Genomic DNA, 17,654 nt, shown 5'->3' with positions numbered 1-17,654 from the left:
AGATCGACTCGTCTAGTGATCCTAATCAAAAATATATATACTTTATGTGGTGGGAAACCCTTCCTTCCACCTTTTAGATACTTTCCGGCGAATCTACCCTTATACTCTAAAGTAACTGGTATAAAAGTAGAAACATTTTATTTATTTAGAATTTTTATTTTTGTCTGAAAGCAAAATGAAGTAAGTTTCACAAAAATCGGTTACCAACTTTTCTGCACAATCTAGTCTTTTTGCTTAAAGCTATCGGGATGAAACCTTCCCAAGAGGCCGATCGGACAACTATATCCTATATGTACCTCCCATAGGAAGAATCGAAAAAATAATGAAATTTTTTTTTATATTATAGCTTTGGTGTTGTTTGAGATATTGTCTTCTACTCTTAGGAATATCATATTTTATACCCGTTACCCGTAAATTAAAGGGGTATACTAGATTATTCGTTAAAGTCTAATAAAACAATAATTCCAACAGCCCAAACCAGTTGATTTTCTTAAAGTCTTGGTATGCAATTAAGTTTTTGCGATACCTTTCGATCAGTGTATCACTCGTTGGGATCAGACCATCACAGCAGAATTTCCATCAACAGAATATCAAACAAAAACACCTCTTAACGAGGTAAAAATGTAGTGACGATCGCACCTCAAACAAACAAAATTTGTGATATGAACTTTTGTGACGAAAATGTATTATACGATCTACTAAATAAAAACACTTCCTAAATTTGTTACATTCGGTACGCTGCAGTTCAATATGCCTATGCCAAACTAGTTTTTCCAAAAGTGGTAGAACGTCCGCCAAAATCTTGTTTTGCGTATAACTTCTTAACGGAACATCGGATTTTTCCATATGAGGTGTGTTTCGACGCGTATTTCAAGAATACAACTAGACTAATGAACTTGTTCATTTTTGTCCAACCGCCCCAACAGATCAAATTTTCTAAATTTTCACTTTTACACTTTCATCACTTTATCTTCCAAACCAATTGATTTTTTAATGTTTTGGTATGCAATCCTTTTAGTTTTTGCCATTCCTTTCGATTGATGTATCACTCGAAACAATCGGACGATTACAGTAGGTTTTCATTCCTTCATGTCGCCTTCGCACACCCTCCTGGCGCGCTGCCGACCAAATTGATGAAGCTGTTTAACATCATGTTAAATTTCCAGGACCTTCAAATAGAGTTTGAAGTGTTAGATGTTCTGAACTGGTAAATGTAGACATTTTTGTTGATTAATACCTTTGAAACGAGACGTTTTACTACAATGTGTCGTATGTCAAGAGTTGAGGAATCTCAAGGACTATACACCTTTAAATTTTATTTGAAATCGTTTATGCCATTTTTTAGGACTCAGAAAACAAGCAAAAAAATCTAAATTATTTAAAACTAAATTATATTAGAAGGCGTACAAAGTATTTCAAAATAGCTTTCTAACGACATATAGCACAAGCATGTAGCTTTAGTAGTTCACAAGTTACGGGTGTACAAAATGTAGCAATTTATAGCTGTTTTCTCGCCAAATTAGCGAGTTTTTTTATACCCGTTACTCGTAGAGTAAAAGGGTATATTAGATTCGTCGGAAAGTATGTAACAGGCAGAAGGAAGCGTTTCCGACCCCATAAAGTATATATATTCTTGATCAGGATCACTAGCCGAGTCGATCTAGCCATGTCCGTCTGTCCGTCTGTCCGTCTGTCCGTCTGTCCGTCTGTCCGTATGAACGCTGAGATCTCGGAAACTATAAGAGCTACAATACTGGGATTAGGCATGCAGATTCCTGAGATTCCTGCGCAGCGCAAGTTTGTTTCAGTAGAGTGCCACGCCCACTCTAACGCCCACAAACCGCCCAAAACTGTGGCTCCTACAGTTTTGATGCTAGAATAAAATTTTTAGCTGAAATGTATTGTTCTCATCAATACCTATCGATTGACCCAAAAAAAAGTTTGCCACGCCCACTTTAACGCCCACAAACCGCCCACAAACTTCAAAAAATCGTAGGTATGAACGTGGATATCTCGGAAACTATCAAAGATAGAGAATCGGGATCTCAGATTTAGATTCCGTAGCTTTGTACGCAGCGCAATTTTGTCACGCCAATATGCCACGCCCACCATAACGCCCACAAACCGCCCAAACCTGTGGCGCCCACAATTTTCATGCTAGATAAAAAATTTTAACTGAAATTTATTGGTCTCGTCAATACCTATCGATTGATCCAAAAAAAAATTTGCCACGCCTACCCTAACGCCCACAATGCTATAATCTGTCTTCCGCCGGTAGGTGGCGCATTTAAATCTCGCTTTGCTGCTTGCATATCTTCATTTCCCGTTTGTCCCTTAAGCTGAGTAACGGGTATCTGATAGTCGAGGTACTCGACTATAGCGTTCTCCCTTGTTATACCCGTTACTCGTAGAGTAAAAGGGTATACTAGATTCGTCGGAAAGTATGTAACAGGCAGAAGGAAGCATTTCCGACCCCATAAAGTATATATATTCTTGGTCAGGATCACTAGCCGAGTCGATCTAGCCATGTCCGTCTGTCCGTCTGTCCGTCTGTCCGTCTGTCCGTCTGTCCGTCTGTCCGTCTGTCTGTCCGGATGAACGCTGAGATCTTGGAAACTATGAGAGCTAGGCTATTGAGATTTGGCGAGCAGATTCCTGAGCTTCTTACGCAGCGCAAGTTTGTTTCAGTAGAGTGCCACGCCCACTCTAACGCCCACAAACCGCCCAAAACTGTGGCTTCTACAGTTTTGATGCTAGAGTAAAAATTTAAACTGAAATGAATTGTTTTCATCAATACCTATCGATTGACCCAAAAAAAAGTTTGCCACGCCCACTCTAACGCCCACAAACCGCCCACAAACTTCAAAAAATCGTAAATATGAACGCGGATATCTCGGAAACTATCAAAGATAGAGTATTGGGATTTCAAATTTAGATTCCGTAGCCTTGTGCGCAGCGCAAGTTTGTTACGCAAATATGCCACGCCCACTCTAACGCCCACAAACCGCCCAAGCCTGTGGCGCCCACAATTTGTATGCTAGATTAAAAATTTTAACTGAAATGTATTGGTCTCGTCAATGCCTATCGATTGATCCAACAAAAAATTTGCCACGCCTACCCTAACGCCCACAATGCTTAAATCTGTCTTCCGCCGGTAGGTGGCGCATTTAAATCTCGCTTTGCTGCTTGCATATCTCCATTTCCCTTTGGTTCCTTTAGCTGAGTAACGGGTATCTGATAGTCGAGGTACTCGACTATAGCGTTCTTCCTTGTTTTATATTGAGCTGTTTAGCATCGTCTGGAATTTTCAGGACTCTAAAAGAACGTTTTGGGACAAACTGACAACCAAAATAACATTTTCATTTTGAGATTTCCCTAAAATCTTTTGAAATGACGCATATTTTAAGTGAGAATACAAGTAGGTTAATAGCGGTGGGTGTTTATCCCCACCGGCCCCAACAGATCCAATTTTCACTTTTACACTTTTACCGCTCTTTCTCCGAACCCAATTGTTATTTTTTAAAGTTTTCACTCGAAACAATCGGACGATTACAGCAGATTTTTATTTATACGTGTATATATACACATGTTTGGAATAAATAAAAGTATATAAATATTAGTTATTTTCTGAATTTACTGAAAAAATAAATGTCTAAATAGCTGTTACGACAAAACTTTTATTTAAAAAATCATAAAAAAATTTTATTTTTCATAAATATCTGTTGGTTATCTCTTTTGTTTAAATTCTGTTGAAATTTCATTTTGTACTTATACACACGACCGCGAATTCTTCAGAGCAAGAGGAACCACTATTGACAACGGTAACAAATTTGTTAGTACTGGCCATTTTCAACCATCATTAATGTATGAATCTCAAGATATAGTTATGTGAACGGCAAACAGATTTAAGCGTTTTGGGCGTTTGTGGGCGTTGGAGTACGCGTGCCAAACCTTTTTTTTTATGTCAATCGATAGGTATTGACAAGAAATACATTTCATTTATAATTTTTTTTAGCATGAAAACTGTGGGCCCCTTTGTTTTGGGCGGTTTGTGGGCGTAAGGGTGAACGTGGCAAACTATTTTTGGGTAAATCATTAGGTATTGACGAGATTAATATGTTATAGCTAATCAAACATGCGCTGCTTAAGAAAATAAGGAATCTAAATCTGAAATATCAACCCTCTAGATCTTATATTTTCCGAGATCTAAGCGTTCACACGGACAGACGGACAAACGAAAATGGCTAGATCGACTTGGCTAGGGATGCTGAAGAAGAATACATATACTTTATGGGGTCGGAGACACTTCCTTCTACCTGTTACAAATTTACAAATTCCTTTAACTCTACGAATTATAATAAAATAAAAATTATTTTTAAACTTTTATTTAAAAGTCATTGAATAAAAGTTATGGAAAGACTCTTAATTCTTAGTGAGAAAATAACTGTTATTTACAGACTGTTATATACAAGTTGGAAAATAACAGTTACTTAATGACTTATAAGGAAAAGGCGATGAGTAATGATCAAAGAATGATTTTTAAATAAAAAGTTATAACTGTTACGGTCACTGGCTTGGATATATTTGCTTTGCTTATATTGTTTGTGCGTATGTTTGCTTTCTTATATCAATGTGGATAGGATATTCCGTTAATCCTAGAAGGGCAATCATTAAAATAGAACACAAAAGTTATCTATCGCAGTTGAGTGAGAATACAACCTGTTAACAGGGCGAATTTGTTTACTTTTTTAGATCGCCTTTGCCACCTTATGTGCATGTGTGTGTAACTGTTTGTTTTGTTTTTTCAAAAAACCATTTTCCCTTAAAAAGAGGAAAATGTCATTCTTAAAACGGTTAAACTAATTTAAATTTACAAACAAATTTATTTGCCCTCAAAGTGCATATAAAATATTTAAACTAACCGAGAACAAATAATGATAATATAATTTAAATCATTTTAATAACCACGATTTGCTAACAAGAAAGAAATGCTCCCAGGGGAACTTGGCAAAGGGTCAAAGGGATAATATTGCAAAGGAGCAAAGCCATGTTTGAAAAGGGGCAAAACGCAACGGAGTAACGAGATTACGAGGAAAAGGGACGATAACGGGGAAAAGATGCAAACAAATTATTCGGCTTTGTTCAAGTTTTCATTTCCGAAAGATTTACACGGATTCAAATTACCCAGACCTGTTCCGAGACTTATGTACTCTCTAAAGAACAGCACGTACTCGAATTTCCCTTTGTTGTTACTCTGTTAACTTCCGAAAAATACTTTCCACCATTTAAGTCCGCTGGCATAATAATAGATTACTTAAAAATAATTCGAGATAACTCTTGTATTTAAATGATATTTTTATCAATTTCGTTGATTTTTAATGTTCTATTGCATCATCAGAATTAAAATGTATTGCATATGGGCATATCCGCCAAATGGTCAACCAGGACCGAAACTAAAAAATCTTCATAATCATCGTATTTTTTGCGTATTGTCATAAAAAAATGGCCATCTTTTCCCAATACAGTGGAACCATAGCATATTTCATTTGTTTTATTGAAAAAATTTTCTGAAAACTGAAAAAATTTACGTTTTTTTTCATTTTTAGCTACTTTTAAAGGCATTTATATGCTTAACTATTTCGCAAGGAAAACATGTAATATGTTTGCACTTTTCCTACCAAATCTCTTTATTCCATACTAACAAGAAGATAAAAATTCAAAGAGAGCGAAAAAATTTTAAATTAACTGTTAATAAAACAACATGGAAAAATCGTACGTTCGCGACCCGTACAATCGCGACCGGTACTGAATTCAATAAAAAAAAAAACAAATGGAGATATTTCCTTGGGGACACCCTCGATTAAAGTAAAGTTCTTGCTTTAGAACATTCCGTCCCAATCCTCAGATTTTTGAATTTTACAAGATTTAACCAAAGTCGACTTCCATTTTGCGTACGTTCGCGATTTCCAATTTTTGGAAGAGTTGAAGAGTAGGGTAAGGTGGCGAAGTCGTTAAATGTGACGTCACGTCCAAAGATTTGTGAAAAACCAAGTCAGATAAAAATATACAAATATTAATAAGATCTTTAGCAACAGTTCTTGCGTCTTATGAAAGTATCACCATCATATTTCGAACAATACCTTGTGGGGTATCGTACCAAAGATTGTGTAGGGTATAAACCCTAATTTTTTTCGGTATTTGTTGACATTATATTGTTATTTGTTTCTTTTCTACAGCTGACAACTAAAAAAATTATATTTATATATTTTTTGTTGATTTTTGTAAACTTGAAATTGAGCAACTTAATTTGTTAATTTAACCCCAGAACTGAAGTAGAAATATTTTTAAATTTGTTTTCCATTATTGTACATTTTCAACTTTTTTTTCACACCGGCACAGAGTTTTAGTGTGTATTTATCAGTTCGTCACCTTTCCCTACAATTTTTAAAAGGAAAAAAATATTGGTGGAAAGTAACATTTAAAAAAAGAATGGTTCGTCACTATGCCCAACACTCCCCTATTGTATTAGGCCAACTCCAGATCACTCTAGCTTTTAGAACATATGTTATGGAGTTTCAGTATAAAGTAAATAGGTATCGATAGATGTACGATGTCTTAGGTGCTAAGACTATGTTCCGATAGGATCCTTAAGCCAAGTACTCAAATCGACGAAAACCGTGAGCTAACCGTAGGAGTGAGGGTCTGTTTTTCAGCCTAGTTCTCAGATAAGCTAAGGAAATACCAGAAAAAATACCTGATTTCGCGAATGAATTTCGATGAACTGAATTTTGACGTGTTCGTACAGAAGCGGTATTGAAAGGAAAAATTAAAAATGGAAGGCAAAACCCTAAGCGCCTGCAGGAGGTCAGTGCAGATGAAAAAGGACGTCTAATCCAAGCCTTATCCAAGTTGGCCATTATTGTGGAACTTGACCCACAGAAGGCAATACCACAATAGTACAAATCCGCAGAATAGTTGAAGTGCTGGAGATAATTCAATCGAAAAGCCCATTGGGAAGGAGCATGACGAGTGGGACTTCCCTCCCTATATGGACTTCTTGCCGGACGTGTACTCCCAAAAAAAGTAAGTTCTGACCAAAGGAATTTGGTCACGTTGTACTAATATAAGTATCTTTTTAGCAGAACCACCAGTTTTGCGATCTCCGACGAGCTCAGCATTGGAGAATCGCAGTACTCCACCTCCACCAGCAACTTGGCAGCTAATGCGGATCTGGAGGGTGTACTGGCTTTTATAGGGAGGAGGAAAAAAAACGCCCGCTAAGGGACAGCTGGAGGAATCGGAGCTGGACTGCAGATGGCGCAAAAAAAAATAAAAAAAAAAACATCATTTGAACTTTCCATGTATATTTTTTTCTTTGTACACCAGTAGATTCGTCTCTTTTAGATCGTCAACAAAACAAACCCAGCTTCTTGACAGTAAGACCATGCAATATGCACGGCGGGAGAACTTTTAAAACTTCGGTAACACTACAATGAATACTATTATTCGACTAGTGAAACTCTTGGCTGATCTGAGTACTAGGCTTTAGAAGAAAAAGGAAGCGTGTGAGATAAAACGAATAAAGTAAAGAAAAATACTATCTGCCACAGTTAAGATAAAATTTTGAACATTCTCCATTTTGTTCGTTGTACTTTGGAACGGAGAATCCGATAGGTATACCTAAAAAAAAAACAAGAAAGAGTACCTCGATTATCAGATACCCGTAACTCAGCTAAAGGGACCAAAGGGAAATGAAGATATGTAAGCAGCAAAGCGAGATTAAAATGCGCCACCAACCGGCAGTAGACAGGTTTAAGCGTTATGGGCGTTAAAGTGGGCGTGGCAAATTTTTTTGGATCAATCGATAGGTATTGACGAGACCAATACATTTCAGTTAAAATGTTGTATCTAGCATGAAAAATGTGGGCGCCACAGGTTTGGGCGGTTTGAGGGCGTTAGAGTAGGCGTGGCATATTCGCGTAACAAACTTAAGCTGCGTACAAGGCTACGGAATCTAAGTCTGAAATCCCAATTCTCTATCTTTGATAATTTCCGAGATATCCACGTTGATACTTACGATTTTTTGAAGTTTGTGGGCGGTTTGTGGGCGATAAAGTGGGCGTGGCAAACTATTTTTGAGTCAATCGATAGGTATTGATGAGAACAATACATTTCAGTTAAAATTTTTATTCTAGCATTAAAACTGTAGGAGCCACAGTTTTGGGCGGTTTGTGGGCGTTAGAGTGGGCGTGGCTTTCTGCTGAAACAAACTTGCGCTGCGTTAGAAGCTCAGGAATCTGCACGCCAAATCTCAATAGCCTAGCTCTCATAGTTTCCGAGATCTCAGCGTTCATCCGGACAGACGGACGGACGAACAGACGGACATGGCTAAATCGACTCGGCTAGTGATCCTGATCAAGAATATTTATACTTTATGGGGTCGGAAACGCTTCCTTCTGCCTGTTACATACTTTCCGACGAATCTAGTATACCCTTTTACTCTACGAGTAACGGGTATAATAATAATATTCCTGTTGTCGAACCTAAATGCGACAGTCAAATGTGTGTCGAAAATGTCCCGTGAGAACTTTTCGAAAGCTAATAGAGTAAGATGGGGATACTCGTGATGTTCTTTAGAATACTTACTTCCTGAAGAACTTCACGAATTACTAGTGTACAAAATAATATCCATGAAACGCAACCAAGCGCGTGATAAAAATTCTGTTAGTGTGGGATCCCTCTAAATCACGAATCGTATCCACCTAATTTTTTTTTAGGTCAATAGACCAGAGCTAAACTTTGCAATAAATATCAATATGATTGCATAAGTAATGCCAGCGCCGGAGCTCGACAAGACAAAAAAGATAATTTTAATCGACTATAAGACGGCTGTACATTTAGTAAAAATCGAAAATACTGGGTTCGAACTTAAAGTTTACATCCCAGCAAATGAAGAACAAGTCGTATATGGGCAAAATTAATGGAAAATTGGAATTTAACGTGGGTTAAATGAATTGGGTGAGATATAAGAAGAAATTCGAAAAAGTCAACGCTTTAACGTTTTAAACTTCCAAAAATCTTAAAAAAAAAACTTATCGGAAAAAATGTTTGTGTCATTTTCGTGATCCAGGAGTATACAGCTTACGGAATTTGCTATTAATCGTTTGGGTGCGTTGTGGCTGTATACTAATGGTATCGGAACAGGTCTGGAAAATTCTAATCAGTCTGAATATTTCGGAAGTGAAAACTGAAACAGTTTCAAGATCGCGGATAGATGTTCAAAGGGGAATTTTTTAAATTTGGCGGTTTTAACATACTAAAAAATTTGAACTTAAAAACTCTTTTGTCGACCAAACTCTGATATTTCTAGAGTGTTACTTATTTACCAAACAGTATATGTAAAAAAGTTTTAAGCAAATCAAGAATGTAAAAAAATATTTTTTTTAAATTATTTTTATTTTTTTAAAATTATTTTTATTTTTTTTAATTTTTAATTTATTTTAATAATTGGCTATCTCGCACCTTCGTTTGCGAATGCAATAAGCGGGTGAGAGTATTACCTTAAAAATGTATACATTTATGTTGCTTCAACATATTAAAGTTCTGATATCAACTTTTGTAACGAAAATGTATTTTACGATACACTAAATAAACGCACTTCTTAAATGTTTCTCATTTGGTATGATGCAATACAATATGCCTGTGTAGGCAATAAGCTGTACGAAGTTGATAAAACATGCCGAATGGAAAAAATTTCTACCAGGTGATTAAAAGAAAAAAAATATATTCATAATTTACGGAACACGCTTAATAAGGCAGCAGAGATTTTGAGTAATGCAATCAAAATGTATATATGTAGAACAATTAATTTTAAAATATCTGTGCATCGCTTTAATTTTTAATTATACCAACAGGGCGACTGGTGGCTGGCGCGCAGCAAGAAGACTCGTTCCGAGGGCTATATTCCTTCTAATTATGTGGCCAAATTAAAATCAATCGAAGCAGAACCGTAAGTACGATAATTGGACAAATTTGTACGTATTAATGAACGAATTAGTGAACGTGCTAAAAACTCATGTATTACAAAATCCTAAATAGGCCACTTCTTCAAAAGACTACTGTTGGTAAACACTGTTCACTTTATGAACAAGATAAGTTGTTCACTTTTAAGAGAATTCATGAACTCACTTGTATAATGATTAACTTTAATCGTTCAATTTGTTTAGTTGCTCTCTTGTTCAGTTTTTTTGTTGCGCTTATTTTTTTAATTCCCCAATAGTTTTTATACCCGTTACTCGTAGAGTAAAAGGGTATACTAGATTCGTCGGAAAGTATGTAACAGGCAGAAGGAAGCGTTTCCGACCCCATAAAGTATATATATTCTTGATCAGGATCACTAGCCGAGTCGATCTAGCCATGTCCGTCTGTCCGTCTGTCCGGATGAACGCTGAGATCTCGGAAACTATGAGAGCTAGGCTATTGAGATTTGGCGAGCAGATTCCTGAGCTTCTTACGCAGCGCAAGTATGTTTCAGTAGAGTGCCACGCCCACTCTAACGCCCACAAACCGCCCAAAACTGTGGCTCCTACAGTTTTGATGTTAGATAGAAAATTTTAACTGAAATGTATTAGTCTTGTCCATACCTATCGATTGACCCAAAAAAAATTTTTCTACGCCCATTCTAACGCCCACAAACCTCCCAAGAAAAAAAGCTATGACGTCAGAGCCAGACAGTGCGAAATGTTTTTACGCGTGTATGTGTGTGTATGTAAATAGTTGCCGGCCGAACTTAGCGGCAAAGAGAAAAGCACTGCCGGCGCTCAGAGAGAGCAAAGTGCGCGGCTAACTTATTCTATTGAACAATGAATTTGTCACGCCTACCCTAACTCACACAACGCTTAAATCTGTCTTCCGCCGGTAGGTGGCGCATTTAAATCTCGCTTTGCTGCTTGCATATCTCCATTTCCCTTTGGTCGCTTAAGCTGAGTAACGGGTATCTGATAGTCGAGGTACTCGACTATAGCGTTCTCCCTTGTTGTTCCTTGGTTGTTTAATCAGACTCTTAAAAAATATGTTATTAGACAAAAATTTTGAGAAGGGAATTTAGTACTATTGCTCCCTGTAGTGGGCAAAAAACGAATAAGCGAGCTAAGAAGTTCTGACCAAGTGAAAAACTAACAAACTGAGTGAGGAAAACTACTCTATTGAGCGCCTCACTCGTGAACAAGCCAACACCACAACCGACGCATTTGGAAAATAGTAAGCGACAAAAACTGCCAGCCGTAACTCGAACTTTAACATCACAAACACGGAAACGGTCGCTAACACAAGTGCATATAACCGACAAATTCAAATGAAACCAAACACATGTGGATCCCGTAATAATTATTAAAATGATAAACGCACGCGGAAAATTTAGAAATATAAACTAACTTACAGTCATGTAGACTAACTTAAGATTAAATGGCCCTGATAATTATTGCCGGGGTGGTAGATCGTTTCGAAGTAGTCGGGTACTGTTCGAGACCCTTGTTAGATTCCTTGCGAGATTATTTGGGTGCAGTGTAAGTTTCTTATGGTAAGCCGCTTTGTGCTCTGATATTTCATCTTTAACCGGCGGTATGCCAAGATCTCTAAGGATGTTTCGAACATACCATGTTGCACCAGTGGGTGTTCGCCCTTTTTTTGATTTTGAGCGCTGTATAATATCAATGTTGCTGTTGCTTGCTTAAGAGCTGGAATTGCAGAGCACAACCTTGAGGTCCAGACACAGTGGTGATCGAGAATTTATAGTCCAGTGTAGGCTGCTAGCTCTAAGTTTGAGATGTGTTGAGATGTGCATTCAATGTGTTTCCTCTAGTTCATCTGTCGGGGTGAACGCCGAGATATGTTCCACCGTTGGATTGAGGGATCTGCTTACTGTTCAAAGTTGGTGGGGGCACGATTGTCTGTTAAGAGTAAACGTTATATGCTTAACCTTTTGTTCAATAATATTTATTCGCCTGTCTAATAGCCACTTTTTAACTACTACCAGATGATCCGCTAGTTGAGCTGTTGCTCTAGTTGGGCATATCGAGCTGCTCAGAATTGCAGTGTTGTCAGCAAATGTGGACGTAATTAGCCTTTCGTTTGTAGGAATATCTTCTGTGGACAGGATTAACAGAGTAAGGCCCAGTGCGCTACCTTGTGGAAGTTCAGCTTCAATGGTATACTGGTTGGATGTTATTGCATTCCATCGCACCGGGAAGACTCTGTGGTAAAGGTACGACTCAAGTAACTTACGAGTGTTTTCTGAAAGTAATGTTATGATTGTATTTTTATAAGGCCTTCAAGACAAACTCGGTCAAATGCTTGGGAGACAAAAAACAACAAAGGTTGCAGTTTTTGAGTTTTAATTCATAAGCGCTAATTTATGCTAATGAGCAACTGTTAAGAGAGCATTATCTTCAAAGAAAACATGCGTATGAATAAGCAATATCGCTTGGCATAAACTGATATTCCCAAAAGTATAAAATAATATGTCAAAAACACCGAAGCTAAAATTTGTTTCATATTATTTTTTTTTTACCAATTTTCCAATCGTTCCTATGGCAGCTATATGATATAGTCGTCCGATTTTGATAAAATTAAATTCGAATCTCAGAACTAGTTATAAAATGTTATTTCCAAGCGTAGGAGGTTATATGTGAAAAACTACGATTATAGTCGTGTAGTCCAGTCATTATGATCAGAATACGTCGTAAAAATTACCATATTCAATATTTAAAATTCCGTTTTGTTTTTGTTGAGTCGGCTGCGTGGATTAAAATATCGGTTATGCCCCTCCCTGGGACATTCTATGGATAGCCGGCAACTACACCGCGCAAACAGCAGGACATGACAGATGGTGCCCAATCTAAAAATAAATATATTTATCAAATGGAATCACTAAAAATAAAAACTAACCAGGATAATGTGCCACTAGAAACCGACATCGGAAACCAGCTGTTTGGACCGTGGGCAAGAGAAGAAGGTCGAGCCCATCATAGCCACAGTGGGTAGTATCCTGGAAGGTCCTTTCTGCTAAGCACAATCCTTGGGGAGAAAGTAAGGACCGACTAGAAGTGGACCCATGACCGAGTAAATACGGTACATGCGAAGACAGACTAGAAGGATCATCAGTATCTAAAAAAAATTAAATTTTTAATTTGTTGTCTGTAGTAAAGTAAATTTGTAATTACTTATCTAAATCTTTTGTCGCTGTTTGGAGTAAGTGTGGTCCATGTTTAGTGTATCAAATCTTATAGTAATAACCTAACTAACAGTCACATGACTGGTATGGAGGTAAGGGGCCCTGATAGTTATCGCTGGGTTGGGAGATCGTTGCGTTGTAGGCGGGATCTGTTAAAATAGTTATTTAAAATTGACACGAACGGATTAGGAACTAATGGAAAGGAGAGAAAAGTTAGTGGGTATAATTTAATTTGCTTTGCTATTTATTTATTTAATCTTTTCCCTTTGGGTACTAACAATAAGTGTATCAAATCGTATAGTAAAAACCTAACAAACAGTCATATGACTGGTATTGAGGTAAGGGGCCCTGAAAGTTATTGCTGGGTTGGGAGGTTGTTGCGTTGTAGGCGGGATCTGCTTGAAACCAGAGTCAAGCCTCTTGTGAGACGATTTGGGTGCACAGAGAGATTTTCATTGTACGAGGAAGCTTTTTGTTTGTTTATTTCATCTTTTACAGCAAGAATGCCGAGGTCGCTGTGGGTGTTTTGGTTGCGAATACACCATGGTGCCCCAGTGAAAGTTCGCAAGATTTTCGATTGTGCCCGCCATCAGTCCAGATGGACTTGAGAGTGGAGTCCAGGTGCAGGGGCCAGGTGAACGAGCGTTTAAGATCCAGTGGAAGCTGCTGGCTTTTATTTTTATACCCGTTACTCGTAGAGTAAAAGGGTATACTAGATTCATCGGAAAGTATGTAACAGGCAGAAGGAAGCGTTTCCGACCCCATAAAGTATATATATTCTTGATCAGGATCACTAGCCGAGCCGATCTAGCCATGTCCGTCTGTCCGTATGAACGCTGAGATCTCGGAAACTATAGGTGCTACAATACTGGGATTAGGCATGCAGATTCCTAAGATTCCTGCGCAGCGCAAGTTTGTTTCAGAAGAGTGCCACGCCCACTCTAACGCCCACAAACCGCCCAAAACTGTGGCTCCTGCAGTTTTGATGCTAGAATAAAAATTTTAACTGAAATGTATTGTTCTCATTAATACCTATCGATTGACATACAGTTTGCCACGCCCACTTTGACGCCCACAAACCGCCCAAAAACTTCAAAAAATCAAAGATAGAGAATTGGGATTTCAGATTTAGATTCCGTAGCCTTGTACGCAGCGCAAGTTTGTTATTCGAATATGCCACGCCCACTCTAACGCCCACAAGTCTCCCAAACCTGTAGCGCCCACAATTTTCATGCTAGATAAAAAATGTTAACTGAAATGTATTGGTCTCGTCAATACCTATCGATTGATCTAAAAAAAATGTTGCCAAGCCCACTCTAACGCCCTCAACGCTTAAATCTGTCTACCGCCAGTAGGTGGCGCATTTTAGTCTCGCTTTGCTGCTTGCATATCTCCATTTTCCTTTGGTTCCTTTAGCGGAGTAACGGATATCTGATAGTCGAGGTACTCGACTATAGCGTTCTCCCTTGTTAGATGTAATTTCTTGCATTCGATGTGTCTTCTCCAGGTTAGTCGTCTGTCGAGGTGGACGCCGAGATACGTTACTTCGTTGACTTGGGGAACCTGCTTACTATTCAGTGATAGTGCCTGTTGAGAGTAAACGACATATGTTTAAATTTTTTTCATATATTTTAATACGCCAGGCAGATAGCCACCTCTCAACTACGATGAGGTGATTGGGTAGCTGTGTTGTTGCTGGGCCTGGGCACCTCGAGCGACTTAGGATTGCAGTGTCGTCAGCGAACGTAGATGTTGTTTGATGCTTGTTTGTGTATAGGACGAACAGAGAAGGCCCTAGTGCGCTTCCTTGCGGATCTGCAGCTTCGATAATGTAGTCGTCGGATGTTGTTGTGCTGCACCTTACTGCGAAGACTTTGTTGTAGAGATACGACTCAAGTAGCTGCCGTACTCCCGATGCTCAAAGGCTGCGCGTATTTCTGATGTTATTCTGTTAAGTTGTTTAATTGTTCCATGGTTTTGACGGACGCCAAATTGATGAGCCGCGATAACATTGTGTGCTTCTTAATATGGTATTATTCGTGTAAGAAGGCATTTTTCGAACAACTTAGGCAGACCCGATAATAAACTTATTGGTCTGTAGGATGACTGAATTGTGTCAATAGCAGAGTTTGGAAGTTCCATTGTCATTTTTAGGATTATTAGGTCACCGCCTGGGCCTTTTTCGATTTCAGTTTCCCGATGACTCGCGATTTCCTTTGGCTGAAACAGTGTTGGTAGTGAAATAGTTTCAGATTCGATTTGTAGTATGACAAATGGACAAGTAGCAGGGATCGGATTAGTTTTTAAGTGGTTGGATTACACGTCCCTTTTTGGTGCTGTTGAGTTAGTGACTGATGCATCTTCAAGAGCATCGGTAGAGAAGTCTATGTCCGCTTCGATGTTGAGCTGCGGAGCTAGTTCAATGTGGGAACTTACATACTATTCATATTTTAACCAGTTGGTTTTGAGCGACGTCAGCCTGTGGGGGAGATCTGTAGTTTCTGAGCTTTGCAGAAGAGTTATTAGCTAAATCTATTAGTCTGGAACTTTTCTGGGGTCTGCTGGCCAGTATGTTCGGTGTTGTTCGGTTTTATGATTGTTCCTTTGGAAGTCACGAAGCGTGATCCGCAGTGCGTGTGTTTCGCATTTTAGTCCACTGCAGCTATGAAACGATCCCTGAGTAAGTTGTAAAAATCCATGAATTGTCCTTCAGAAATTTTAAAGCTAGGCGGGCCGTAAACAACGGCTATGGAAAGGTTTTTGTTACCTGAATGCACTTTGATAGACGTGGCCTGCAAGTAATTAGTTGCAAACCTTTGGTGAAAGTGGTGTTTGCGTTCCCCGATTAAGATGCCGGTTCCGCCGTTAGCGTTACCATCTGGATGATCTGTGCGGTAGAAAGTGTAGCCCTTCATTTCGAAGTTGTATTTGCTTGTGAGGTACGTCTCCACCAGTAGCATAATGTCAATAGTATCTATACCCGTTACACGTATACAAATGTTGCCAAGCCCACTCTAACGCCCTCAACGCTTAAATCTGTCTACCGCCAGTAGGTGGCGCATTTTAATCTCGCTTTGCTGCTTGCATATCTCCATTTTCCTTTGGTCCCTTTAGCGGAGTAACGGATATCTGATAGTCGAGGTACTCGACTATAGCGTTCTCCCTTGTTAGATGTAATTTCTTGCATTCGATGTGTCTTCTCCAGGTTAGTCGTCTGTCGAGGTGGACGCCGAGATACGTTACTTCGTTGACTTGGGGAACCTGCTTACTATTCAGTGATAGTGCCTGTTGAGAGTAAACGACATATGTTTAAATTTTTTAAAATTTATTTTAATACGCCAGGCAGATAGCCACCTCTCAACTACGATGAGGTGATTGGGTAGCTGTGTTGTTGCTGGGCCTGGGACCTCGAGCGACTTAGGATTGGAGTGTCGTCAGCGAACGTAGATGTTGTTTGATGCTTGTTTGTAGATTCCTACGCCGTGTATAGGACGAACAGAGAAGGCCCTAGTGCGCTTCCTTGCGGAACTGCAGCTTCGATAATGTAGTGGTCGGATGTTGTTGTGCTGCACCTTACTGCGAAGACTTTGTTGTAGAGATACGACTCAAGTAGCTGCCGTATTCCCGATGCTCAAAGGCTGTGCGTATTTCTGATGTTATTCTGTTAAGTTGTTTAATTGTTCCATGGTTTTGACGGACGCCAAATTGATGAGCCGCGATAACATTGTGTGCTCCTTAATATGGTATTATTCGTGTAAGAAGGCATTTTTCGAAGAACTTAGGCAGACCCGATAATAAACTTATTGGTCTGTAGGATGACGGAATTGTGTCAATAGCAGAGTTTGGAAGTTCCATTGTCATTTTTAGGATTATTAGGTCACCGCCTGGGCCTTTTTCGATTTCAGTTCCCCGATGACTTTCGCGATTTCCTTTGGCTGAAACAGTGTTGGTAGTGAAATAGTTTCAGATTCGATTTGTAGTATGACAAATGGACAAGTAGCAGGGATCGGATTAGTTTTTAAGTGGTTGGATTACACGTCCCTTTTTAGTGCTGTTGAGATAGTGACTGATGCATCTTCAAGAGCATCGGTAGAGAAGTCTATGTCCGCTTCGATGTTGAGCTGCGGAGCTAGTTCAATGTGGGAACTTACATACTATTCATATTTTAACCAGTTGGTTTTGAGCGACGTCAGCCTGTGGGGGAGATCTGTAGTTTCTGAGCTTTGCAGAAGAGTTATTAGCTAAATCTATTAGTCTGGAACTTTTCTGGGGTCTGCTGGCCAGTATGTTCGGTGTTGTTCGGTTTTATGATTGTTCCTTTGGAAGTCACGAAGCGTGATCCGCAGTGCGTGTGTTTCGCATTTTGGTCCACTGCAGCTATGAAACGATCCCTGAGTAAGTTGTAAAAATCCATGAATTGTCC

At 38.9% G+C, this 17,654-nt stretch overlaps 1 protein-coding gene across 2 annotated transcripts in view; it reads left to right on the top strand.

Annotated features, from left to right (window-relative positions):
* LOC119559373 (tyrosine-protein kinase Src42A) overlaps positions 1-17,654 on the top strand; it is a 79,159-nt gene that overhangs the window by 5,356 nt on the left and 56,149 nt on the right. For both annotated transcript variants that reach the window (XM_037872415.1, XM_037872416.1), the window contains exon 2: positions 9,915-10,009. In XM_037872415.1, the coding sequence (XP_037728343.1) occupies positions 9,915-10,009 (95 nt within the window). The remainder of the gene's footprint in view (positions 1-9,914; positions 10,010-17,654) is intronic.

This window comes from Drosophila subpulchrella, unplaced genomic scaffold, assembly GCF_014743375.2.
Source record: "Drosophila subpulchrella strain 33 F10 #4 breed RU33 unplaced genomic scaffold, RU_Dsub_v1.1 Primary Assembly Seq24, whole genome shotgun sequence".
NCBI classification, from domain to species: domain Eukaryota; kingdom Metazoa; phylum Arthropoda; class Insecta; order Diptera; family Drosophilidae; genus Drosophila; species Drosophila subpulchrella.
The sequence above is the reverse complement of the archived record's forward strand: the minus strand, read 5'-3'. Positions and strand labels throughout refer to the sequence as shown.